This window comes from Dermacentor variabilis, chromosome 8 (genome assembly GCF_050947875.1).
Source record: "Dermacentor variabilis isolate Ectoservices chromosome 8, ASM5094787v1, whole genome shotgun sequence".
NCBI lineage: Eukaryota > Metazoa > Arthropoda > Arachnida > Ixodida > Ixodidae > Dermacentor > Dermacentor variabilis.
Genome location: NC_134575.1, coordinates 27,409,349 through 27,436,067, shown reverse-complemented (window position 1 = coordinate 27,436,067; position 26,719 = coordinate 27,409,349). Strand labels below are relative to the sequence as shown.

The 26,719-nt window shown below is 45.9% G+C and overlaps 2 protein-coding genes across 3 annotated transcripts in view; both read left to right on the top strand.

Moving 5' to 3' along the window:
- Positions 1–15,760, top strand: LOC142591334 (uncharacterized). Its single transcript, XM_075703659.1, has 9 exons — positions 1–225; positions 1,486–1,589; positions 2,275–2,332; positions 2,978–3,081; positions 4,771–4,788; positions 9,396–9,461; positions 11,759–11,980; positions 13,929–13,946; positions 15,627–15,760. The coding sequence occupies exons 2-9, from the start codon at positions 1,583–1,585 to the stop codon at positions 15,758–15,760; spliced, it is 627 nt and encodes a 208-aa protein (XP_075559774.1). The 5' UTR covers positions 1–225; positions 1,486–1,582.
- LOC142590973 (uncharacterized) overlaps positions 15,713–26,719 on the top strand; it is a 26,295-nt gene continuing 15,288 nt past the window's right edge. The window contains exons 1-6 of one of the 2 annotated variants that reach the window (XM_075703342.1): positions 15,713–15,927; positions 16,811–16,828; positions 18,018–18,173; positions 21,227–21,380; positions 22,641–22,803; positions 25,601–25,725. In XM_075703342.1, the coding sequence (XP_075559457.1) occupies positions 15,786–15,927; positions 16,811–16,828; positions 18,018–18,173; positions 21,227–21,380; positions 22,641–22,803; positions 25,601–25,725 (758 nt within the window). In that variant the 5' untranslated portion in view covers positions 15,713–15,785. The remainder of the gene's footprint in view (positions 15,928–16,810; positions 16,829–18,017; positions 18,174–21,226; positions 21,381–22,640; positions 22,804–25,600; positions 25,726–26,719) is intronic. The other variant, XM_075703343.1, reaches the window with a different exon arrangement.

Here is a 26,719-nt window from a genome sequence, read left to right as displayed (position 1 = left end):
GCTCGCGGTCGGCGTTCCTGCCTCGACGAGGGTCTGGCTGCTGCACGTCTCACGATTCGGCCCCGGGTTCGTGCCGGCGTTTCGACGAGAGCATCCACTCGCACTCCAGCGGAGGTTAGCGCAGCGTTCTTCGGCCCTCGTTTCCGCGACAACCCCTGCGATCTCTCGCCGGCAGCTTCGCCACCGTTTCCGTCGAGCACGCTCTGAAGGAATCGTTTTCTTCGGGTACGCATCAACTTGCTATGCTCCCGGTTGCCTCACTGCAGTGTCAAAAGCGTGGCGGTTTGGGCGAGTTGGTATGTCGTGACTTTTTTAGGCTTGATGCTCAGACTTCCGCCACAGGCTGTCTGAATATGTGTTTTCACATGGTTACTTTCGGTTTTGTTGCTTGGTTTTGAGTAATCTCTTCCTGTCACATGGTTCGCTGAGTGTATAAGTAGCCTTCTGGTTCACGAAATAAACCTCCAGCGGGAAGTTGGCGCTCACTCTGTTCTCTGTTCCTTTACATTACCCTTTCCACCTTCCTTTTTGCTCTTCCTGAGCTGCGCCACAAGCCTAAGAAAGTCATTACTGGAGTGTGTTAAGCGAACGGGGTGCTCTTTCGCGCGTTGCCATTACATACTGCCTCTGATAGATACTATGTTGTTAGCAATGCTGTGAAACCGCTCCCTTTGAATATGCCAGGGTTTTTTTTTTTCTCTTTTTCGCGCGCAGTGCACTAACAAACTACACATAGACACGGCAGTAGCTTCACTGCAGGTTGACGTGAGGCTTCCGTCAAATAGCTGGTAACTGTAGTTGCAATGTGGTCGCAAGTATTGTATTATATATTGCTTGTGCTGACGTCATCCTACGCGTCGTGTTAGTGAACCGGCGCGGGGAGAGGCTGTGCTCGTGCCGTCACGTGCAAGATTTCCGCTAGCGCAAAGGCTTCGGTGCAGCACGGTAGCGCTCAACTCTTTCTTTCTTTTTTTCCTTCCCCCCCGCCTTTTTTTTTTACCCGCCTTAGTTGCTTAGTCGCTTTCGTGTTGCTCTGCAGAGCACGAAGTCGCGAGATCGAATCCCGACCGTGGCGGCCGCATTTCGATGATGACCGAATTCAAAAACACCCGCGTGGTGGTCAAAAACTAATCCGCAGTCCCCCGTTCTGGCGTGCCTCATAATCAATCTTGGTTTTAGCAAGCAACATCCCCTACATTTTTTTTTTTTTTGCCTCCAGCGAGGTCGATGATGCGACATACAATCGTTTCTAAGATGTTGAGGTTGAACAGAAAAGCGAAGCATCCGCGGTGTGCCGCGGGCCGCTAAAACTCCCCATATGAATAAAATTTCGGCGCGTGTTGGGAAACGGAAGCAATTTCCGTCATAACTGTTGGCCACCTGCAATAGGTATACGCAGTTTCATTAAGCATGCGCGTGTTACCTATTTCGCGTCTTCACGTGTATATTGGGGCTGCTATATACGAGCAAAATAAATCGTTCCAGAAAGCAGCCGTGCTGCCGTCGGTTCCGTCAGCGGTGCCAGCCCACGGCTTCGTGACTCCCCCTTCCGGCGAAGCCTTCGACTCGGCGTTTCGCAGCCATGTCTGGTAATGAACAGCAAGGCCTCTTACTTGAAAAAAAAGAAAACTACGCACTGGCTACGTTGGTATACCAGGAAAAAAATAAACACGACGTACGTGGAAACACGTTCCATTCTGCTGTCAAACGTTTCACCTGGTGGCCCAGCCTTAGTCAATTACGTAATAAAAACGTGTTTCCACATACGTCATGTTTATTCTTGTGATATATATATGTGGGGGGGGGGGGAGGGGGTATAATGATTTCAGCATTGCCATTTGTTGTGCGTGTTGCCAGCGAACAAGGACAGAAAGGTCACTTTGCGGTGTCGGCTCCTCTCTGTACGTGTTCGGTGGCGCTAAATATGCTTTCAGTGGTATTGTGACTAAACCATTTGTTTTCCACTCCCTTCTGTAACGTCCCGCTGGGGCGTTGAAGGCATTGAATATATATATATATATCACAAGAATAAACATGACGTATGTGGAAACACGTTCTATGACGTAACTGACGAAGGCTTGCCCACCAGCCGAAACGCTTGGCAACAGACAGGAACGTGTTTTCACGTACGTCGTGTTTGTTAGTTTATCCTATGCCACCGTCGCCAGTGCGTTTTTTTTTTCACTGCAACAGCTATATATATCGTAGAGTGTGATTGTAAAATATGCCTGTCGGCCCCTTGTAAACTTGTAACACTTCGCTTAATCTACGCAGAAATGAGCATGGTCTCAGATTCAACCGCTACCTTCAGTACCGGGGAGACTGAAGACGAGTGAGTATTCTGTTGCCTACAGTGTGTATATATATATATATATATATATATATATATATATATATATATATATATATATATATATATATATATATATATATATATATATATAATGTGTGTGTGTGTGTGTGTGTGTGTGTGTGTTCGTTTTATCACTAGTATCCTTTCAAAATAAACTACCATGATCTCTCTCCCTCCTTTCATTATTTGGTAAACGCATCGATTCGTCCGGAGATGATGAGCAGCATCCATGGGGGCCCATTGTATGAGCCTCACCGGCTCGTGCCCGTGAAACGCATTTCCGGGCCTATAATTAAACGACGCTGCGGGGGCTGTTCATTCCTCACACGCGGAATTTCCGCTATACTGGCGCATTCAAGACCGCTCATAACATAGCACATGCTTTTGGAAAGTTCGGTGTCGCCGTCGCACAAGACGGCGGATCGGACGCGCCGACGCCACGCAGAAGATACGCCCTAAATACGCTCAATGTGGTTGCCGATTTGCGCGCGATACTAATAAATAGCGTCTTATTTCTGCACCATGCGTTTCACGTTTTCCTTGTCGGTCGGTGAATGAATGAATGAATGAATGAATGAATGAATGAATGAATGAATGAATGAATGAACTTTTGCGCTGGCGCAGGGAAGATGACGAGAACCGGAAAGTGTCGTTCGTCATCTGCTGCAACCTGATCCTCTTCATCATCATGATCATACTGCTCATGCTGCTGTTGATGCGATACTCGTGTGAGTATAGTGGTATTGACACCTCGAAGATACTCTCCGACGCAGTTGCTAGGCAGGTGGTAAGAGTAACTTAGAACAACTACGTCATCATTGAAGCGTCCTGGATCCGTTCGCTTGAAGAATAACACCTTCCACTCAGCCGGTCTAACGTTCGCAGCAGAGACGGACACTGCTTCGGAGTAAGGATTGTGCTACACATTACTAGCGCACAGTCATTAGCGTAGTTGAATCTGTCAGTGTGAACGTTGTCACCGAATCGACGATAACAATTGAGCACCATATCAGCAGGGAACGGTGGTTAACGTGCTGACGTCAGTAGTGCTCGTTCCATGAAATATCTCGGAGCGTAAATTTTCCGAACGCGTGAAATGGCGCAGAAGTTGAGGCACTCGGGTGTGTTGCAGTGCATGCAGACACTACTACGTTCTGCGTTAGCATTCATCTGCATGCTGTGCTCGTGATAATTAGTTTCGGCGTGTCCTAAGAAATATACGCGTAGACGTTTCGTGCGGAAATTAGTCCCTCTGCTGCCGGCAGCCCGTAAACTTGTGCCTTTACGCTTTCAGTCGCAAGAAGTGCAATAGGCTTTCTGCGACCATTCATATTAACCAAAAGTATATATATTTGCAAGCTACTTATGTCTAGGCATCGCGCCGTAGCAGCTACGTAAACCATATATGTAGCAAGGCTCTCTGAAAATGCGCAGACAAAATATGGAAAAATTGGAAAGGCCATATATGTACGTACAGTTATGTAGACAAATGTATAGACGATTGAAGCGAAAAACAGGGAAATATCGTCCAACCATACATTTGACGATAACTAATTATGTCTAGTCATTACATAGTAAAACATACGTATGCCATAAGTGCAGCAAGGATGCGAATATGGATTAGAGAAATATATAGACGAATACATTGACAAATGTAGAAAAATAGTCATATAGCCAATATTAGACAACTGTCGACAAATATAGTGATATAGACAATACTACAAACATAAAGTACCAAGGGGACGAAAACTGGAGGCAGTAATGTGCGTGTAATTCGAAACCTATCGGTGCTATGGCTAAACCGCTATGACGTAAATTGAGAACGTCCTCTAACATTTCGATAGTCTTTATTCTATATAAGCTGGTCTGTAGGCTTCTAGTAGAGGATTAGGGGCACAGGGTCGTCTCCTTTTGACTTCAGAAAATAGTCCACCCCGCCCCCGCCCTCGAAAAAAAGTTGCTAATGGGCTTTTTTTTTTTCAATTGATAAAGTTGCAAACGAGTTGCCTTCGGGTGTAAGGACAATATCAAATACACATGACAATGTGTAAGACTATCCGTCCGTTTTTACATTGCATTTAACAGTGGTATATTTATGAAAAACAATGCTAAATAAACTTAATGTTACCGAAACATTTACGTACCCTTTACATTTACGTAACAGATGCACGCTTGTTACCAGAAGTAGATTTTCTGGTGACGAGTTTTTTGAAACTGTCACCTTTCGTACCGCCTACCTACCTTCTGCGCTGTTTCAAAGTCACAATCGCTGCACGCCACACCTGTAGATTTCGATATTGCTTATGTTCTTGCTATTTGTTCTTCACAGAGTGGTGGTGTTCCCCTTTTCGCTTTTTTACGAAATGAATTTACTCACTTACCAAGGCTCTTTCTCCCTTTCTTATTTCTCTACGCAGCAACTCTAGAGGCAAGCGGTAAGTTTGTTAGCGTCGAGCTTATACCCACTTTGGCTGCTGGCACGCGCTGACAGACAGACAGACAGACAGACAGACAGACAGACAGACAGACAGACAGACAGACAGACAGACAGACAGACAGACAGACAGACAGACAGACAGACAGACAGACAGACAGACAGACAGACAGACAGACAGACAGACAGACAGACAGACAGACAGACAGACAGACAGACAGACAGACAGACAGACAGACAGACAGACAGACAGACAGACAGACAGACAGACAGACAGACAGACAGACAGACAGACAGACAGACAGACAGACAGACAGACAGACAGACAGACAGACAGACAGACAGACAGACAGACAGACAGACAGACAGACAGACAGACAGACAGACAGACAGACAGACAGACAGACAGACAGACAGACAGACAGACAGACAGACAGACAGACAGACAGACAGACAGACAGACAGACAGACAGACAGACAGACAGACAGACAGACAGACAGACAGACAGACAGACAGACAGACAGACAGACAGACAGACAGACAGACAGACAGACAGACAGACAGACAGACAGACAGACAGACAGACAGACAGACAGACAGACAGACAGACAGACAGACAGACAGACAGACAGACAGACAGACAGACAGACAGACAGACAGACAGACAGACAGACAGACAGACAGACAGACAGACAGACAGACAGACAGACAGACAGACAGACAGACAGACAGACAGACAGACAGACAGACAGACAGACAGACAGACAGACAGACAGACAGACAGACAGACAGACAGACAGACAGACAGACAGACAGACAGACAGACAGACAGACAGACAGACAGACAGACAGACAGACAGACAGACAGACAGACAGACAGACAGACAGACAGACAGACAGACAGACAGACAGACAGACAGACAGACAGACAGACAGACAGACAGACAGACAGACAGACAGACAGACAGACAGACAGACAGACAGACAGACAGACAGACAGACAGATAGACAGATAGATAGATAGATAGATAGATAGATAGATAGATAGATAGATAGATAGATAGAAGATAGATAGATAGATAGATAGATAGATAGATAGATAGATCAGAGCGCACAGACCTGTTTAGCCCAGTGGGTGAGAACACTGGCTTTGAAGAGTGAGAGCGAGGGTGACGTGGCATCGCGGCGATGCCCTCTGCCATCACGTGATAGCTTGCGCGCCAGCGCACCAGCAGATGTTCCTGTTCGCCCGCTCTGCTCCGTCTAGGCGCGCATGGGACGTGGGATCACAGCCAGTGAGAATTTCGGTGCCGTTTCGCTGCTACAGACGCCACATTTACAGCTCAATGTGCCATTTTATGCTTTCGCATCACAAACTTTAACAAAAGCGTGTTGTTTACGGCTGTTTTGAAGCTTTCATTGTCCGGAATAGTGGTAATGTAAGGAGGCTGGCGGTTCCAATTCAGACGCGTGTTTACTGAATAAAGGAACCCTGGCACAACCTTTGTTCGACAACTCACTACACCCACTTGAAGGTTGTGACCAAAACGCGATTATATGTATGACAGACGTGTTATCGGTTGTTCATTTAGAGGAGGGTTGAAATGAGAGGTCGTATGATAAAGATACTGTCATGCCCATTTCCGACGGGATGAGGGTTCAGGTAGACTAAAGGTATGTTTCATAGATGTAAAACTGTAAAATCAGCCAATAAAAAACGAGAAGCACGATTTTGAGAACGTTCAAAGAGTCGTATTAGAGTAGTTTGAGAAGAGTGCCATATTGCCGAAGCATATACTCTAGAGCGAACAGGCGTCTTGTAAAGTGTTGGTTAAGTTCACTCGGTGCAGTTTTAAAGCTGGGGCGTAGGTACCTTAGTGCACAATTGGAAATGTTAATCACGTAGTCAATGCCTACGTTCCATGTAAGGTCATTGGTGATATAAAGCCCAAGGTAATTGTAGGAGTCAGCAGAGTCCAGTCTCATGCCATTGTCGAAATAAGGAAGTGCGTTAGTATTGGTGTTCAGACGGTGAGATCAATGCGTATATTTACATTTGTTAATATTGAGATTCATGAGCCAGTTATTGCACCTGGAAAATATTGGCAAGGTCACTTCGTAGTTTACGAGAGTCTTCAGTGCTAGCAATTTGATAGTAGATTACACAATCGTCTCCAAATACTGTAATAGAGAAAAACTGAACACTGTGTCGTAAGTCGTTAATAAAACAAAAATAAAGCAGGGACCGAAAGGCAGACCCTTTTGGAACCCCAGATGCTACAGCTGTACAAGTGGAAGAGGAATTGTTAGCCACTACGCACTCTTAATGACCTTGCAGAAAGCTTTATTCCGATAACAATTATATGGACACTACAGGCGCATTTTTGTCGTCGCCATCGCCGTGATGTTCCTTATAAGTCCAAGGGCGGTAGCACCGTCGCCGCGCGTCGTGTGCTGTATGCGCGAGTGAACGCATGCGAGGGAAGCCGGTGATCGCGGCTGAATCTGCCGCGCGCAAAGGAAGAAAGCTGAGAGCAAACGCGCCGTCTTCCGTCGCGTGAAAGGTCGCGGGAAGATGGGAGGTAGGGAGTGGGGGAGGGGCGTTGTTCTCCGGCAGCAACTGCGCATTTAGGCGACCGGGAGCAAGGGGAGGGAACTGATTATCGCGGCTCAATGTCGCGCGCGATGATGGAGTAAAGCGGGGATGCAGCGTGGAAGGGAGGGGGGCATGGCTTCGACTCCGTCAGCAAGTGCGTACTTAATGAATTTGCACGACCGCGCGCAGTCTCGCGCGCCGTATCTTGAAAGGCAACTGCAGACGGCTCATACGTTTGTGCGCGATGTGTTCTCGCCGCTCTTGCACTGAAGCGATTGACAGCACGAAGGTCGACAGCACGAAGGTAACTTCGCTCGCTGCTGCTGCGGAGCTTGTTCACACTAGCGTTTTGACATCGAGTGTCCGCGCTCATCGAGTGTGATGCATTGATGTTTGCTTCTGCGCACGGATACCATGCTTGCTAATTCGGTTAGTAAGCGAATGTTTCCAAGTTTATACAGCCGCTAAAGCTACAATCCTTGCTTCGTACAGATGTCTGCTACTTTGTTATCGCAATCAATGCCTCGTCGTTAGGGCGAAACTGCGACTTTTTTTATTCACGAAAGAACAATTTGGTCAAGGTGTAATTCATTAGGCTTTGGAGAAAGTAAGTTGCGTGAAACAGTGTCGAAAGCTAAAGCAAAGTCGAGAAAAACGCACTCAGTGTCGGCACTAAAATCGGTATTTGCGAATAAGTCGTTAGTAAAAAATAGTTGAGTATCGCAAGAAACAATGTTCTAGTATCATACTGACAGTAGTTAAAGAATGAGTTTTATTCTAAAATATTACCAACGTGCGAAAAAAAACGATGTGTTCAAAGATGTTACGTAGAATGCTGGACTACAGTTTGGCATCATTGGCCTAACTTCAGTCAATGTGTAAGAGTGAGCATTGCCAAACTGGGGAAAATATTGGACAGTATTATGAATGAGTAAACACTTGTACACTTTAGAATATTTGAATTTATGAAATCCGTATATGCGGAAGAAGTTCCGAGGTTTTGTACTGGTTAATAACAATCCACTGAATAAGAATCGGACCCATTAGTTCGAAATTGTAGCCAGGGACAGGTGGGAGTATATTAAAGAGCCTTCTTTTTTGGCTTTGTTGATATTGAAGAAAACAGGTTTTTCAAAACTGTAGAACATTGATCAGGACGGATATTAGTGGCATATGTAAGGATCAGTTCGACCAAATTACTAGTGGGGCCATTTACTATGTTCCAGAATGTCGGTTCAAGCAGTCCATTTTGCAAGACAAGTAAAATGAAGACCTATGCAGCATAAATTCATTCATTCATTTACTTATTGATTTATTTGTTTATTATTTATTTATTTGACAAAATGCCTTTTTCTGCATTGAAGGTCAAATTACTGGAACACCTCTGCATTTCGTTGGAAACGTCGGGAACGTATAGCTCAAAACTGGTATTATTGTCGGAGTCCGTTACAAGTGGATACGACTTGCTAAGTCGCCGGCTACAATTCCTGAATTGCGATGCCTGTTGTAAAGTATTTAGTTTAAAACCTGTTCAGCGATGCTTTGTTAATAGTAAACTACTTATTTTTATTTGTCCCGCAAATAATGTCTGAGAGTAATCTAGGCCAGAAAGAAAATTTTACTACATGCCGCAGAGGATTATTCAAAGATTCGGTTAATGATAAAATTGAAAAGCGCGGTATCGACAAAAAAGTTAAGCGATAGCATGTTAAAAGAGATTGCAGTTTGAAGGTGCGTCTGGCAATATGAACATTGGAAGCAGGAAGGTGGTTCCAGTCGACACTTGTGTGGAGTAAAAAAGAAAAAGAAACACCATTCGGAAGGCTGGAACGCCAGCTTTATATTTGTGGTCAGATGGGGATTGAAACATAAAACAGTGGTGTAATCAGTTCGTTTGCTTGTTGGTTTGTTTGCTTGTTTGTTTGTTTGTTCGCTCGCTCGCTCGCTCTCTCGGTTGCTTGCTTCTTTTTTTCTTGTGTTGGAACAGTGTAGGCCTTTCTTTCTTTTCCAGAGGACGAAACTGATAAACCGACTTATAGAAAGGTGAGCGGCGGTGGCGGCCCTCGACCTACAACAAGTGAGTACAAAATGCGTAATTCTGTCGTTACCGCTAGAAATGTGCTTATTTCCGATGCTTTTAGATTGAACACGTTATTTGAAGACGTTGTAGTCGCAACGTATACTGTAATACATAATATCATACCTTGATCGCTCGTGTTTTGAATGGATTTATAGGAGTAATAATTGGGCAAACAATTTTTTTTAAAATTCTTACGCGGAACTCCAAAGAAGAACCTCAAGGAACATGATAAAAGCAAGAATTCGCTTTTTTTAACAAGTACTGAGAGTTAAAGGAAAAAGAAGATCGTAAATGTGCACCTATGATTCCTAGTTCCCCAACTTGTGTAAGTCAGATCAGGCAAGAAAAATTATGAAGATTTGCTGGCGTCAATGCTAGCCACAGCGATGCCTATGCTATGTGGGAAATCAGTTGCTTCACAAATGTGAAAACAAGTAAGTTCCTTTCGTACAGGCAGCACTCGTTTTTGCTCTTTCCATCAGGCACCTCGCTATTGTTTTACTGCATTCCTTAGGCTCGCGAAGCAATAGTTGTCAGATGAGGGAGCATGCAAAAGCTTCCTCTTCATTGATCATTGCGTTCGATCTGCTTTTCTGTGCGAACAAGGTGGTCTAGTGTGCGTTTAACTGGTGCTGGAACCTCGACATGCTTTGTTCAGTTCCTGCAGAGTGCTGTACCGTATTGTGCAGTTCACATTGTTGTACAATAAGGAATAAAGGCACTTGCACAGGTGGTGCTCGAAATCTGAGAGATTAGACAGCTAGCCAAGCGTTGGTCGAAGGTCGGTCTGAAATCGTACTGCGTGCTCTTGTGCGAATGAAAACCTCCAACACGAAGAAGAAAAATTGGTCGCAATAATTTGTACATACGATGTCGTAGTGCTGACGGATAAAAGCACCCCGCGGTGGCCGGAAATAAAATTGCAATATATATGTCGAACACAATTGTCAAAAGGAGAGCATATATGTCACCGTGAAAAAGACAAGTCCACTTGTCGAAACGTTGGCTCCTGCTCTTGCCTTATTCCCATGCTGCTCAAAGTCGTTGAGAGGTATCGCACAAAAAGGCCATTATAGAAAGTGACAATGCACATTTTTTCCGACAAATCGGAGCGAAAATGCTAAAAAAGATGACATTAGAGAGTATTTCATATTGCTACGGAACAGTGTTTACAATGACAAACAGGCTAGTAGTGAGAAGACGACGACGACGATTAGAGGCTAGCGCAGGCTGTTGCCTCTTGGCCAAGTGCGTCGTATTGCCTTGTAAATATACTTCTATATAGCTTTTCGTCTGCGTCTTCCTGCGTAACAATATTCAGCTTACACAGCTTTTGCGGTAACTGCCCCCACCCCCTGCCCCCAAACACACAACTTGTCTTCTTTACTTGGAGAGCAAAACGAAATTTAGGTTGAGATATATAATTTTTGGTAGTGTGGATTACTGGACTACAATATATACTGGGCGATAAAAGAGCAACTCTACCGTGAGATAAGACTAGATAATTCAGAAAAGAAGCAAAACCGAAATGCGGGTGGCATCTTCGCCCGCATTCCTGTGACGTCACGGATTTATTTGACGCCACTCCACGCCAAGTGACTCTCTCTGACATCGTAAAATGTAGCCGGCGTCAGCTTGGGCCTATAGTTGTATTTCCTTTGTTTGTATATATAGACTTCTTTGCCTCCTGAAACACCCCAAGAAAGGCCAGAGTTTGCACGTTCTGACAACTTGTCTGTTCCAACGGTCCAAATACGAGAAAATTCTCTGAAACCTATGACGTCACCCTCGCATATATCGGCACTAGCATTCCAGCGTGCAATTTAGGAGATAATAGCAGTTTGGCCATTCATGTTGCCTTCTAGTAATCAAGCACACACCGGAAAAAATCCCCGAAAGAAGAGTTTCGCGCCAATATTATATCAGTCTAAACTGAATGCACGTGTTTAATGCGCGGAAGAGGCGTGAGACCGGTGGATACATGTCCAATATATTTACAGAGGCACTTCTTTGCCGGCGTAGATCACCTTGCCTATTAGATGAAGCGCCCAAATTAAGACGTATACACAGTCGGAGTAGAGAGAACAACAGCTATTCCTGTCTGCTTTATCTGTGTGTGTCCTAACTTGCGCCCCTCTGCTAATCACTGCGCGTCACCAACTGGCCAAATGAAAAGCATCTTGTCTGTTCAGCACATAGTTGTTCTTTTTCGCAGGTAGTTATAGCCAATTTACTTCGTTTATCGTCAAGAAGGCACCACCGTCACCTGATAATCGTTTCTTACTTGCCCGAAGCCCCGATGAACACCACGGTCAGCCAACCAGTTACAGAGCCCTCGACGCCGGCTAAGACCACGCCGACGGCGACACCTACAATGGCGCCGACAACGACGCGGCCGACGACGACGCCGACGACCGCAGCGCCGCCGCCACCACCGACGGCGGCTCCAAGCACTAAGCCAAGCCCGGCGACTACGACCAAAAAACCAACAACGGCACCACCACCGTCGACTACAAGTGAGTGGCCGGTTCTCGTCGGATCTCGCGTTTTTTTAAAAAAAAAAGCTAACTTCAACGAAACATCGCTTCAGCTAAGTTGCTAATAACTGAATCGGTACTGTGCTTTACTAGTGAGCCATCTTGGCAAAAGCTGCAGGGGTGGTAATTGTGTGATTTTCGTAATTAGCAGCCTTTCATTAGCGCCTTAGTGGACGGCGCCTGCACCTGCCGGTTAGTGGACGTGACGTAAGGAGCCGTCACGTGGTGTGCGAAGTTTAGCAGCGTGCCGTGGGCAGCGCTGAGTCTCGGAGGCAATGCAATGCTTTAAATCAGGGGTACAATCAGGACTCGACGGGAACCAAAGGTCAGTGGGTCGCCTCGCATTGGGCGCTCACGGGAAGACTACAAATGAAGCTGTGCAAGGGGATTTGGGCTGGACTAGTTTTGAAGTGAGGGAAGCTCGCAGTAAAATTGAGTATGAAGAACGGCTGAGGAATATGGAGGAAAGTAAATGGGCTGGGAGAGTGTTCAGGTATCTGTACAGGAAAAACATTGATTCACAGTGGAGGAAGAGAACTAGGAAGCTTACCAGCAAGTATGCGGCCTGTGGGGTGGGCAACACAGCAACAAAGAAGGTCAAGCGGAAAGTCAGAGAGGCTGAATTAATCTCATGGGTGGCGGCAGTGGAAAAGAAACCTGCCATGAGTAACTACTTAAGGGGAAAAAACGATTACTCTCAGACATTATTTGCGGGACAAATAAAAATAAGTAGTTTACTATTAACAAAGCATCGCTGAACAAGTTTTAAACTAAATACTTTACAACAGGCATTGCAATTCAGGAATTGTAGCCGGCGACTTAGGATTAGGAAAGAAACCATTTATGATAACTCAAAGGGAAGCTCATTACTTTTCGAAGCGAGATCGGGATGCCTTAGAACACGCACCTATAAAGCGAGATATAAGAAGGAAGAAGAAGCATGTGCTTGCTGCGGTAAAGCTAGGGAAACGACGGAGCATATTTTATTAGAATGTGAAGACGTCTATCCAGCGGTCGATTTAAGCACCACTGGCCTCCTTGAAGCCCTAAGGTTCAGCGGGAGCAGTGGTAAAGCAAACAGGTCCGCAATAGACATCAGTAAGAGGCGATTGGAGGATTGGTGGAAGAAAAGTAGGGAAACGACAAGAGACGGAGACGTACAAAAGCACAGTTCGCAATAGGGTACCAGAAAATTTGGACGTCGTAATTCATAGTGTTTTTTTTTTATTGGTTAACCTAGGTAGGATATTAGGCAGCATAGTAGCAAGAGCTTGGCGGCGCAAGCCACCGCCCCGTTCCAAAGGGGACGCTCATAACATCCATCCATCCATCCAATGCAGAGGTGCCGCGCGTTCCGAGTCGGGTGTCACTTCCGGTGTAACAGAGGACGGACTTTTCTTGTTCTCTTCTTCTTTCGGGTTCGGTACCAAAAACGTCTACTTTTGCGAACCTATTTGTGCGGCATCCACTTGTATTCCAAACGTGGAATTTTGCACGGAGCTTAACAGTGCTAGAGGCCGGGTTATAGTTGGTATTTGACATTGTAACAGATGGCTCTTATGTATGTTGTTTACCTTCTGGGTCGCTCCATGCTAAAGCGCTACGAAGTTACATGTTGCATGGAGACTGCTATATATGTGCGCACTATCCGAAGGTAGGCGTTTCACGCGGTTAAAAATTTTGTTGCAGTTTGTCAGAGGCCATTGCTGTAATATTTTCGGGAGTCCGAGTGAGAGGAAGGGGAGGGGGGGGGCTAAGCAAGAGATATGTTTTGTGAGTGAGCCTGAGCCACAGAGCGTGGTCTGAGTGAGTTCCGTGCGTTTTTGCCAAAGTGTGGTTTTAGCCATAGGGTGGCTAATAAATGAGCTTGCTAACACTAGTACATTAGACTAACGTCATGCATCTTCATCTCTTTTTTTCATTCAAGCTTCGGCGCCGAAAGTTCGTAAGTTATATTTTCAGGCCCCGCCTGCACCTTCCATTTCTTTCGTCGTATACCTTCATCATTGAGTCGTACTGACAAAAAAGGCAGTGGCGCAGAAATGTCACGGTCTTGGGAGTACGACCCAAGCTGGGGTCATTGCGTGCATTATCATTCAGTGCCGGTTTGTTCGTTATCCTCTTATGTGCGCCTCTTGAACGTGAAGTCATATTGTGATAAATAATCAGCAGAACAACAACGACAAAAAGAAGCTTGTGATTCTTGGACAAGCTAACTGGCTTCTCTTGCTAAACCGTATAGCTTAACATTCGATTACATGTATCCAAAAAACTGTATCCAAAAAACGCCCGCCACCGTGACGTACAGTTTTCGCCTGATGCGCTCGTGCTCCTGCGGTCTCCTTCTCGCCACGTCGGACTTTCAGAAAAGCTCCTTTCGCGATACACAGGGTCCTACCGCGTGCTGCGCCAGGTGACGCCTGTGACGTACGAAATTGCTCCTGTGTGCTCAACCTCATCCTCTACTCTGGCATCTAGTGATGTCGTGCACGTCAGTAGGCTCAAGGCCTACTACACTGCTTGCGAGTCCGGCCTTTAGTCGCTCCGGGACGGCGCTTTTGCCGCCGGGGGTAGTGCTACGGAACAGTGTTTACAATGACGAAGAGGCGAGTAGTGAGAAGACGACGACGACGATTAGAGACTAGTGCGGCGTATTGGCCAAGTGCGGCGTATTGCCTTGTAAATATAGTTGTATATAGCTTTTCGTCCACGTCTTCCTACGTAACAATATTCAGCTTACATAGCTTTTCCGGTAAGTGCCCCCACCCCCCGCCCCAAACACACAACTTGTCTTCTTCACTTAGAGACCAAAACGAACTTTAGGTTGAGATATATAATTTTTGGTATTGTGGATTACTCGACCACAATATATACGGTGCGATAAAAGAGCAACTCTACCGTGAGAGAAGACTTGATAAGGCAGAAAGGAAGCAAAACCGAAATGCGGGTGGCATTTTCGCCCGCATTTCTGTGACGTCACGGATTTATTTGACGCCACTCCACGTCAAGTGACTCTGACATCGTAAAATGTGGCCGGCGTCAGCTTGGGCCTATAGTTGTATCTCCTTTATTTGTATATATGGACTTCTTTGCCTCCTGAAACACCCCAAAAAAGACCAGACTTTGCAAGTTCCGAGAAACTTGTCTGTTCCAACGGTCCAAATACGAGAAAATTCTGTGAACCTTATGACGTCACCCTCGCATATATCGGCACTAGCATTCCAGCGTGCAATTTAGGAGATAATGGCAGTTTGGCCATTCATGTTGTCTTCTAGTAATCAAGCGCACACCAGAAAAAACCACAGAAAGAAGAGCTTCACGCCAATATTCCATCAGTCTAAACTGAATGCACGTGCTTAATACGCGGAAGAAGCGTGAGACCGGTGCATACATGTCCATTATATTTACAGAGGGAGTTCTTTGCCGGCGTAGATCACCTTGCCTATTAGAAGAAGCGCCCAAATTGAGACCTGTACACAGTCTTAGTAGAGAGAACAACAGCTCTTCCTGTCTGCTTTATCTGTGTGTGTCCTAATTTGCGCCCCTCTGCTAATCACTGCGCATCACCAACTGGCCAAATGAGAAGCATCTTGTCTGTTCAGCGTATAGTTGTTCTTTTTCGCAGGTAGTTATAGCCAATTTACTTCGTTTATCGTCAAGAAGACACCACCGTCACCTGATAATCGTTTCTTACTTGCCCGAAGCCCCGATGAACACCACGGTCAGCCACCCAGTTACAAAGCCCTCGACGCCGGCTAGGACCACGCCGAAGGCGACACCTACAATGGCGCCGACAACGACACGGCCGACGACGACGCCGACGACCGCAGCGCCGCCGCCACCACCGACGACGGCTCCGAGCACTACGCCAAGCCCGACGACTACGACCAAAAAACCAACAACGGCACCACCACCGTCGACTACAAGTGAGTGACCGTTTCTCGTCGGATCTCGCGTTTAAAAAAAGAAGGCTAACTTCAACGAAACATCGCTTCAGCTAAGTTGGTAATAACTGAATCGGTACTGTGCTTTACCACTGAGCCATCTTGGCAAAAGCTGCAGGGGTGGTAATTGTGTAATTTTCTTAATTAGCAGCCTTTCATTAGCGCCTTAGTGGGCGGCGCCTGCACCTGCCGGTTAGTGGACGTGACGTAAGGAGCCGTCACATGGTGTGCGAAGTTTTGCAGCGTGCCGTGGGCAGCGCTGAGTCTCGGAGGCAATGCAGAGGTGCCGCGCGTTCTGAGTAGGGCGTCACTTCCGGTGTAACAGAGGACGGACTTTTCTTGTTCTCTTCATCTTTCGGGTTCGGTACCAAAAACGTCTACTTTTACGAGCCTATTTGTGCGGCATCCACTCGTATTCCAAACGTGGAATTTTGCACGGAGCTTAACAGTGCTAGATGCCGGGCTATAGTTGGTATTTGATGATGTAACAGATGGCGCCTGTGTATGTCGTTTCCCTTCTGTGTCGTTCTATGTTAAAGCGCTACGAAGTTACATTTTGCATGGAGACTGCGATATATGCGCACTGTACGAAGCTTGGCGTTTCACGCGGTTAAAAATTTTGTTGCAGTTGGTCAGAGGCCATTGCTGTAATATTTTCGGGAGTCGGAGTGAGAGGAAGGGGAGGGGGGGGCTAAGCAAGAAATATGTTTTGTGAGTGAGCCTGAGTCACAGAGCGCGGTCTGAGTGGGCTCCGCGCATTTTTGCCAAGGTATGGTTTTAGCCATAGGGTGGCTTATAAATGAGCTTGCTAACACTAGTTCATTGGACTAATGTCATGCATCTTCATCTATTTTTTTCATTCAAGCTTCGGCGCCGAAAGTTCGTAAGTTACATTTTCAAGCCCTGCCTGCACCTTCCATGTCACGGTCTTGGGAGTACGACCCAAGCTGAGGTCATTGCGTGCATTATCATTCAGTGCCGGTTTGTTCGTTATCCTCTTATGTGCCCCTCTTGAACATGAAGTCATTTTGTGATAAATGATCGGCAGAACAACAACAAAAACAAGCTGGTGATTCTTGGACAAGCTAACTGGCTTCCCTTGCTAAACCGTATAACTTTATATACAATGACATGTATCCAAAAAACTATGAAGCCGTCTACAGGAAGTATAAATGGAGTCGACATAGCCTCAATAATGATTTCGCGGAGTAAGTATAGCGGCACTTTACTCGACAGTTTACTCGTCAGTAGTCGAGTAAAGTTCCACACCAGATTGCAATATTCCTGCGAAATTTGAGCATGAACAGTGCAGCGGTAAGCGTAAAGATTTCCTCGCTTTTTCTTTTTGAACATTTTAAGCGCAGTACGCACGTCCTGGCATAAAGGACCTTCCACATCGCACCAATTCTTCTGGGCAGTTAAAACTGTTAAAACACTGTTTGATACACGATTCTCTTCTCTTCGAAACGCACACGAAAGCTACACACAAGAGCTCAATGCTTGTATCGTGTCTCTTCTATTCGAACGCATTGAAAGGACATTAAACAAAATAAAGACAAAACGTTATTGGATATATGTCAGTAATTAACCTTTTTACAATACCGAAAATGCCGATCTTATTGAGATAGAAGCCTTCGTAATCCAGCAATAACTGCAAAACAATAAATAGGTGCCGCCACCGGCTTCGGGTTTTCGCTCCATCTCACCGTGACGTCATAGATATTGATCGTGTAGATCGCCTCTGCACTGTATTCGCGTAGAGCCAAAGACATGTAGCTTAACAATTGTCAAGAAATATTACTCAACTACAAATTCTGAAGCAATAGTAATAAAAGATACTGCGATGTCCTTGACGTCAGTCTCTGACGTGAAATTCCAAGAAATTCCAAGACGCTCCTTTACTGTTCTTTTAATGAACCTATTACCACAAAATTAAAAGAAAACAGAACTCTCGTTCTAAAGAGACTGTATTTTAGCGTTGTAAACCAATGTATACGTAGTGTTTCGCTTTAGTGTCGTTTTGAAAGAAATTAAAGCGCCGTCTTCCGGTCGTTCCACTCCCGCGACGCCAGGCCAATACACGCTCATCTGCGTGTTCGAGGCGCTGCGTCAGGTGCTGTGGAACAAGAATTACTCGTGCACCGACTACGTCTACATCCGGTTCTTCACGTACAGCACCGAGAATAACCCGAACGAACCGGTGGTGTTCGAGAGGAAGAAGCTCAAAGGTGACCAAGTCGCTATGCGCCTTTGCCCCTTTATTTTTCCTATTTTAGAGGCGCTCACGGCCAATTCTTCTGGTATACCTTTTCTTTGTCGTAACGGTAAGCTTAGTTGTCGAGTGTTCAATCATGCACTGGTAACGCTCAAAAGCACGCGGGACAGCTTTTTTTTTATCAGAATTTCTCGCAATCTGCATTGAGGATGTAGTCGTGCTCAATAAACATGCTGGCAACAGTGATGGGCGATCGCGATAACGATTATACGTTGGCATTGGCGGAAGGCGGACGAAATGTGCGGCTCTAGCCGTAAGAAGGTGATGTTTTGTTCATCAAGCCGATGTTTCTGCGGTTCGTGTTTTCTGAAACGTTGAATTATTTTACAATAATAGCCAGCGTCCGCTGCGACGGCTCCCTCCAAGCAACAGAACCCGATCTCGAAGGCCGTACAATTTTGCTGGCCGCATGCGCCGTGGTTCATGCCAAGCTCAGTGGATGTCAGTAGTGCTAGCATTGCAGCGCTGGCACCCATTCACGGCACGATTCGTCGATGCCATTTTGTATCTCGAAATGAAAGCCGTTTCCGGAAGGAATCTTCGACGCTCAGCGCATAAACCGGGTGCAGCGGATGAGCACCTCGTCTTGCCGTGAGATAAGGCAGTTGAAACTGCTCCTTGTAGTCGCGTAGTCACGCACAGCTACTACTGATTGCCGCGTAACAGGATGCGCACCAGGAGCGTTACGTCATCTATGCACGGCCAGAGCGGCTTCAATGCATTTAGTTCGAGAGCACCAGACTTGCATATTTCTTTACGTACTTGCGTTTACAAATCACCTCGACGAATGCAGCATTTTGACAGCTTACATGCACGGTTAAAAGCGGCTAATTTTTGTTCAGGACGTGACATAGAGCTGAAAAGAGGAATGCGAACTCGCGCCGAACATGTTGCCCAGTTCAGTTGACAGCTAGCTTTATCTAACAACTCGAAGTCTGCTTTTTATTGTCGAAATTTCAAGCCTGGTAAATATGCGACATATCATTTACGTACTCACCTGTCGTAAAATAATGTGAAAGTTAACCCCGCGATCCGAATGAGGTTTAATTAAACGTCCCGTAGATACCCTTCTTGCACCATCTGCATGCCTTGTAGCTATAGCTCTTGCTTCAAAGGTATTCCGAAGTTCACGTTGAAAAAAAGAACAGCATCCCACCTTTACCGTTCGCGTACAAGTTAAAGAGTATTAGGAATAAAAAATGTTCACGCTCCCGTTGCGCTTTAATTGCGCGTTCATTCTTCTGGTATTGCATCCGTGCGAAATGCGCATGCGTGTTACAAACTGAAAAAAAAAATCCACCGACGGTTACGATACTCCCTAATGGGAAGCTTGAGCGCAGCTCTATACGCGTTTTCATTTTGCGATTTATTGGCTGGCGCGGACAATCTCTCTCGTGCGGCACGTTGCAAGCGGAGGGCGAAGCGTGGCGCGACTGCTTCGATCGCTAGTCGGGAAATCGCGAGAGGCTGCCGCCGCAGACAGACCTCCGCTCATACAGCGCTTTGATTCCATATATGGTATCGGTAGCTACGTCGGTGAACAGACGACGCGCGCTACTCTGGCATCATCTCGTATAACCATCGTCGCCGCATAGCCGGTCTTGTGCGGCACTACGCTTTTCTTCGCACGCTTTCACTATGCCCTCCTCCTCCGCTTTCCTCCTCGCTTTCTCTTCGCTATCGCCGTCTTCCATCCCACGCTGCACTCCGCGTTCTCTGTTTCATCCGCCGCTGTGCTCGTTCGCTCGGTTACACCGACGCCGACGCTCCCCGCAGGAACGGGCGCCCGAGAGCTGCGCTCCAAAATTTCAATTTCATCGACCTCAAATTTCAGGAAAGCTGAAGCGCCATACTCGTTCTGATCAGATTATTTTTCATCTATTTGATTTATTTTATAACTGAAGGCGTACATCCAAAAGAAGAAGTGACTCTTACGGAGGTTTTCGGGACAGGCCACGATGTGATTTTACTACATGCTTATGTACAAGTTCGCTTTATATTGACGACCTTCAACTTTTTCGATGGCATCAAAAGTAGAATGGAAGGTTCAGAAGCAAGCAAGGAACTATACCATCCTTCGCGTATGCCGCACTCACGTTCGACGACCTTCCCGCTTATGACATGCGACTAGACTACGTCATCTGTTTGTAACTGCAAGTAAAAAAAATCGTTGGACAATTTCTCCGAAAAGTCTATCCGCGCAGTAAATGCCTCCTTGACACGTCTAAAATAACAAAATGCGGAATTAGGTGCCGTTTGTCGGAGCTTTCCGGTCCTTGCTGTAGCAAACGTACGCGAAACACGTGGGCATGTCGCGAATTTCTGTAACAGGACGCAAAATATGGCACGATGAGTGAGGTTCAATTCAGGAGGCGAAGTAGGGCTGCAGACCAAAAAGCAGGCGCGCGATATCAACACTCGGTGGCCCGCACATCTAGCACGACCTAGATAGCACAAGACATTTTCACTCCGATCCATGACGTCATGTTACCTGGCCCGACCACCATAGAATCTAACGAGGATGCTCCCGAGTCGGCAACAGTGATTTTGACGTCACCGCTTTCATCACGCCAGCCTTGTCAGTGTGAAATTTCGGGCCAGGTAGCGTGACGTCATGGATCGGAGATAAGCAGGCCTTGTGCTATCTAGGTGGTGTTGGCACGTCGCAGGCACTCAAGTGTCTCCGGGAACACAGAACTTCTACCGGACGCAAAAGGTATCGATACCGGCATTCCCATGCATACCGGCATTCCCGTGCATACCACAGCGCAGCAGCGCCAGATTTGCCTCTAGGTAATATGGTGAGGAATTCTATGCTAACAGGCCGCGCGCACGGTTTGAGACAGCAGCCAAATAACTGAGGAGCTGTCGGCCGGTCGTAAAGTTGTACGGGTTATCAGCGAGGTTTGTGGGAGCTGAGCGAACGTCAAGTAAAAAAGTTATTCGCGTTCTTGTTTGCTCTTACGGGAACTGTACTTACGTGCCGAAAAAAAAATGTGCTTGCAGTCGGACTCGTGAAAGTGTACTACGACGACAGCAACGAGGAATGGAGACAGTACGCCTATCGATCGCTCGACAATCGAGTGAAGATCGCCATGTCACGACACCCAGGAACCCGCTGGTATTTGGGCGTTTGGGGTGCCGCCTACATGAGGCTCATGTGAGTTAAGTGCCTGCGTGTGGCAGCCTGTTAAATCTTAACATTGTCTTAACGTGGCCTCCGTGATCCACTGCGCGAAAAAGTCGAACCGCGCGTGCTCCCCCGACTCTCGAAGGCTTTGGTCTTAGCCATAGGGGTCCTTACAATATTCTCTTTAGATAAAAAATAAACCTCACGCAACCGACCACGTGAATTTCCAAAGAGGTCCTGTGCAAATACCCAAAAAATTATGGTTCATTTTGTCATGAACGTGGCTTGGCACGAAATAATGAAATCTTTTTTAAGGGTGAAATGTTCATGAAATGCGAACTGAAGGGGCTTCAGCTTCGTAATCGCAAATATGTGAAGCCAACTGACAATAAAACCAAGGAGAGCATAGAGTTAATTACTTGTTGATAAATTCATATACAGAAATGATAAAGGCGAGTGAAATTAGACGAAACAACTAATGTCCGCTCTTTTGTCCCGAATAGAGGTCATCGCATTAGGCGTGCAACGCTCTTGACAACTGAGCTGTGTGTGTGTGTGCGTGTGTGTGTGTGTGTGTGTGTGTGTGTGTGTGTGTGTGTGTGTGTGTGTGTGTGTGTGTGTGTGTGTGTGTGTGTGTGTGTGTGTGTGTGTGTGTGTGTGTGTGTGTGTGTGTGTGTGTGTGTGTGTGTGTGTGTGTGTGTGTCTGTGTGGTGTGTGTGTGCGTGCGTGCGTGCGTATTTTTGTCAATCACGACCTCATGAAGCCAGCAGACGGTTTGGTGTCCTTCGGTGTAGCATTTTCAGTAGTGCGTCATACGTATAAGACGAAGGTTACGGGTTCGGTCCCCACCGGCGACATGCTATCTTTTCGTTCACTTCCATTTCCCCCCTTTTTTTTCATTATTTCCCACACATCAATTTCAGCCGCAGCTATTCACCCCAATGGTATCCTTGGCTTGATTGCCTGTTGGTTTTATATTGTCGCAATTATATATATTAAACTATGGGGTTTTTCGTGCCAAAACCACGATCTCATTATGAGGTACCCAGTAGAAATTTGAACCACCAGGGGTTCTTTAAAGTGCATTCGTAAATGTATATATATATACATAATATATGAGTGTGAAGCACTAGTATAATCAGCTATGTCGACTCTTCAAAGGCGTCAACCGCTCTGTATACAGTGTATCGTACCTTCCTTGTGGTTGATCGCTCGAACAGCCGACTTAGCTCAGTGTATAGCAGTGCTTCCAAAACGCGCTCTGCAAATCCCCTCTGCTCCTCCTTCTAGGTCCGGCCTCTTCCACGCGTCAGTCGTGCAAAGGGCCCTGCACGACACGCTGCGGAGCAAGTTCAGCGACAAGCTGAACATGTCCTACTTCCAGGGGTTCGCCATCATCAACAGCATCATACGCGACACCAGGCCTCTGGGTCGCTCCTTCAATTTCAGCGATGTGCGTACACCCTGGGGAAGCGCTCCCTAGCTTCTGGGGTCGAATACACAAAGCTCTTCTCTCGTGAACGATTTTTCTTTTTTCACTTTTCTTCTTTTCTTTCTGCCACTGAACAGATTTCAACGATAACTGCTTACGTGCAGCACGTTTATGCCTACCCAATCAGGGAACGCTTTGATCACTATGTCGCATAAGAGGAATCGCTACAAAGAAATAATTGTATAAGAAACTTCGCTAGAGTTGTTTAAATATGCGTAAGCATCGTGCCATTTGCTCATCTCGACAGAGACTGGCGTAGATATAAACATTAATAGATTATTTTTTTTCTTTATGGCGATGATGTAATACATTACATATAGCAATTCGTGTTACGTGAGAGACGGACGGGTTTTTTCGTTAATTAGGCATAGAAATGCTTACGCATTTCAACCAGAACAGAATAAATTGGCAAGGAAAAAGCGTTCGCGATGGTGAGTTTTTAGCCTACGACCCCAGACTGAGAAGCCGAGTGTCCTACCCACTAGTCCAAACACCCATGCTTTCAGAGGGTGAATATATCTGGGCCATATGAATGACTCTTGTACCGGCGGTACAACACAATTGGCAAAGGAGAACTGTTTCTATGAAGACTTTGCTGAAAGGTTTGGTTAAGGGGGAATAAAAGCGATCTCTAGGACCACACGTAGTGCCGGCTTGGAACATTCTATACATTAGCAATGTTTCTGATTTAGCGAAAATTTAATGCCAACCACGATGCGTTTCGGTGGTCGAGGGATACACCTTCTGTTGGAGCGGTCCTTCGCTGACCGAATTGCACCGATCTCTGATCGGTGGCAATTCGGTCAGTCAGTATGCGTTTCGCGTCGAGCAACACAGATAAGCAGATAAGCACAGATAAACAGTCAATGAGTTGATAAGGAGTGACGACGCGTTATATGGGTCTTGGCACGGTTGATAATGGTTCGACAGCGATGGATAAGGTGCTAAAGAACGATAACGGCTTAAAATGATTGAAGCAATTTTGACAAGATTGATAAGGACCGATAAGGGTCGGATCAAGTCCGATAAGGTCCGTAAGGACCGATAAATGTTGATAAGGATAGGATCATGTCCGATAAGGATGATAAGGGCAGATAGGGGTTGATAATGATCGGATAGATTGCGATAAGATTGATTATGACCGATAAGAGGTGGATCGATTTCAATAACGTTAACAGTCGATAAGAGTTCATGAGGATCGGATCATGCCCGATAAAGTTGAAAAGGGCACATAAATGTTGATATTGATGAATAGAATGAGATAAAGTTATGACGACCGATAAAAGTTGATAACAGTTGGATCTATTCCAATAACGGTCGATAACGGTTGATAAGGGTCGGATCTACGACTATAAGATTGATAACCGCCAGTAAAGGCTGATAAGGGTTTATACTGCTCGGATCAAATGTGGTAAGATTGATAATTAGCGGCTGCATGGAGATAAGCAAATGACACAATGCATGTCCTTATTTAGAAAATCTAGTGAAGTTTCTGTCTTAATTCCTTCTTCCTGTATTTTTTTTTCTTCGCTTCTTTTCTGTCTATGGGTCATTCATGCCAACATGTTATAGGGTCAACATGGCCATCACCTGTTTTCATTAAACTAAGAAACGTTGCTTTAACAGTATTTGAAGAGTGGCATATACACGTTATTTTACCTGGAAAATGTTTTCCACTACATGAGCACCATTTTACACTAGGGCGCAGAACATCATCATCCACCCATTTTTTATGTCCACTGCATGACGAAGGACCTTCCACAGCATAACTTAGTGTCGCATAAATTTATTAAGAATTTGTTTTAATCTAGATGACCACAAAAGTGTTCCAGTGCCTTCTAGAATGATTGGGCTTTGAAACGAACTCATCTTGAAGGGCGATGTGTTACGTTTTCTGTTTGTAGTCGGCAAAAGAACTCCAGTACGAAGGATATTGAGTTTCTTTTTTTTAATTTATTATTGCCTTTGTCTGCGTGGGGTCCCTCGAAATCCAAATGAGCAATTTAATGTGGCTTCGCATGCTCTGCAAACTGAAGTTTTGTGAGTGCGAGGAAAAAAACCGCTCTGAAATTGACAATATATAATTTACCCGTATGCTCAGCCCTAAATTGGATATTGCGGTGCTCCACGTAGAAAAAAAAAAGCGATCACAGTGTGTTTGATAGAGAGACACTGTTCAATTTTCGTTCTTCAGAAAGTTTCATCGGAAGCTTTCTTTCTTTTTCTCTTTTTGAGAGAGAAACATATTTTTTTTAAATGTTGCTTGCACAATAAGTCATGTACAAGCTCCGACGTCTATGACGTGTTTCCGGATACCGAAATCGCTTCTGCCGCATTCAACCAGCAAAAGCATAGCCTTCGAGACCGGCATCAGTCTATCCAGAGGGCGCCACCACGACGGTACGAATTCGACCACCGAACAACGCATTTAGTGATTGCGCACTTTCGGTGGGTGTTGCGTTCCTCAGGTAGTTCCTTCCGATGACCGTGGTTGCCAGCCTACCTCTATTGTTTTTGCGTCTTTCGATTGTGCATGTGCTTTCAAACAGAACAGTAACAATTTTTCGCGCTAGTAATGACCGCCTCTTCGAGCCAGTCCAGCGCAAAGATTAATATTGTACTGGCTGATGGTTGATTCTTTCAAAAAGTTTTTTCATTTATTAAAGGTATACATAGTTATCTTTTTTGTTTGTTTGTTGGTGTGCTTGTAGGCATGTCAAATAGGATGACCAATGTAATCCTCATTTTCCAATCGCAGATCTTCCGGGGCAGTACACACGGCACTCCGATCCTGGATCCCCGCTGGTCATTGATACACACGGCGGCGATATTTCCTTTCGGCCCAGCCGTTATTCCCGAGACCATGGTCAAACACATTTTGAAGTGCGTCGATGGTTTTTGCAACCTTTTCTCCTTTCTTTTTTTTTTTTTTTTGCACGATTTCGCCATGTTGCGGCCAGAAACCTCTACTATGAGCAAAGAGTCGCTAAGTGATGATGATGACGACTTGCACGGAAGTTCCTTTTTCGTGTGTTGTAAGGACCAACTGAGACTAAATCTGACTTTAGCTAAATTTAGATAAATATTACATACCACGTTAAAACAATCTTGGCAAAGCCTCGGGGCTGATGATTGCGTAGTTTCCTTGTCGGTCGCCTTTAAACAGCACCTATGCAGACGACGAGGGCACCTGGCGTCAACTTTTTGCGTGGCGGGTGTTGCAATGCCGGTAGTCCCATCACACGACCTACTGTATAAGGGGCGACCTGCGCGTGCGGCGCTGCGCCAGCGCCGCTGATTTGCTTTTGCTTGTGTGGCTTTTTTTAGTTTTCCAAACCGCCGCCGCGAACAGTGGCGCTAGTGCTCACCCCCCACCTACCCCCACCTACCCCCACCCCGTGGCCTGCCGCACGCACGGGCAGCAAGCATTTTCAGCGAGAGTACGGAAGGATGCAAACGCACGCGCGCGAAACAATCGATTAGCTGAGTGCTTGGTGATCTGTTGGTGTCGCTAGATCTTGATTACCAGATTCTGTTTCAGTGACACTGTGATTCTCAGCCCCGTGGGCGCCGGCTTTCGCGTTTGCGGCTTCTTCATGCACGATGGTTTACTTCTGCATACCGTTGTGAAAGTCAAGCGGCCGAGCATCAAGAGGAATTTCATTTCATGAGTTCCCCGTGACCGATATTAGAAACCAATGGTTGAAACCTGAACAAAAAAAATGGCTGGGGCTTAGCTAAGGTTAAGCCTGGATATCTCGAAGCGAAAAGGTTCGGTGATGCTTATATATATGGTTTCGCTTATGGTTATGCTTTATGATTTAGCCTATGAATATGGTTACGGTTTAACTTATGGATATGCTGATGGTTTAAGTTA

Excerpts from the sequence above, each read along its gene's own strand:
- LOC142591334 (XM_075703659.1), top strand. Across the intron at positions 2,333-2,977 it reads ACCGGGGAGACTGAAGACGA|GGAAGATGACGAGAACCGGA; the intron begins GTGAGTATTCTG and ends GCGCTGGCGCAG. Across the intron at positions 9,462-11,758 it reads CGGCCCTCGACCTACAACAA|CCCCGATGAACACCACGGTC; the intron begins GTGAGTACAAAA and ends ACTTGCCCGAAG.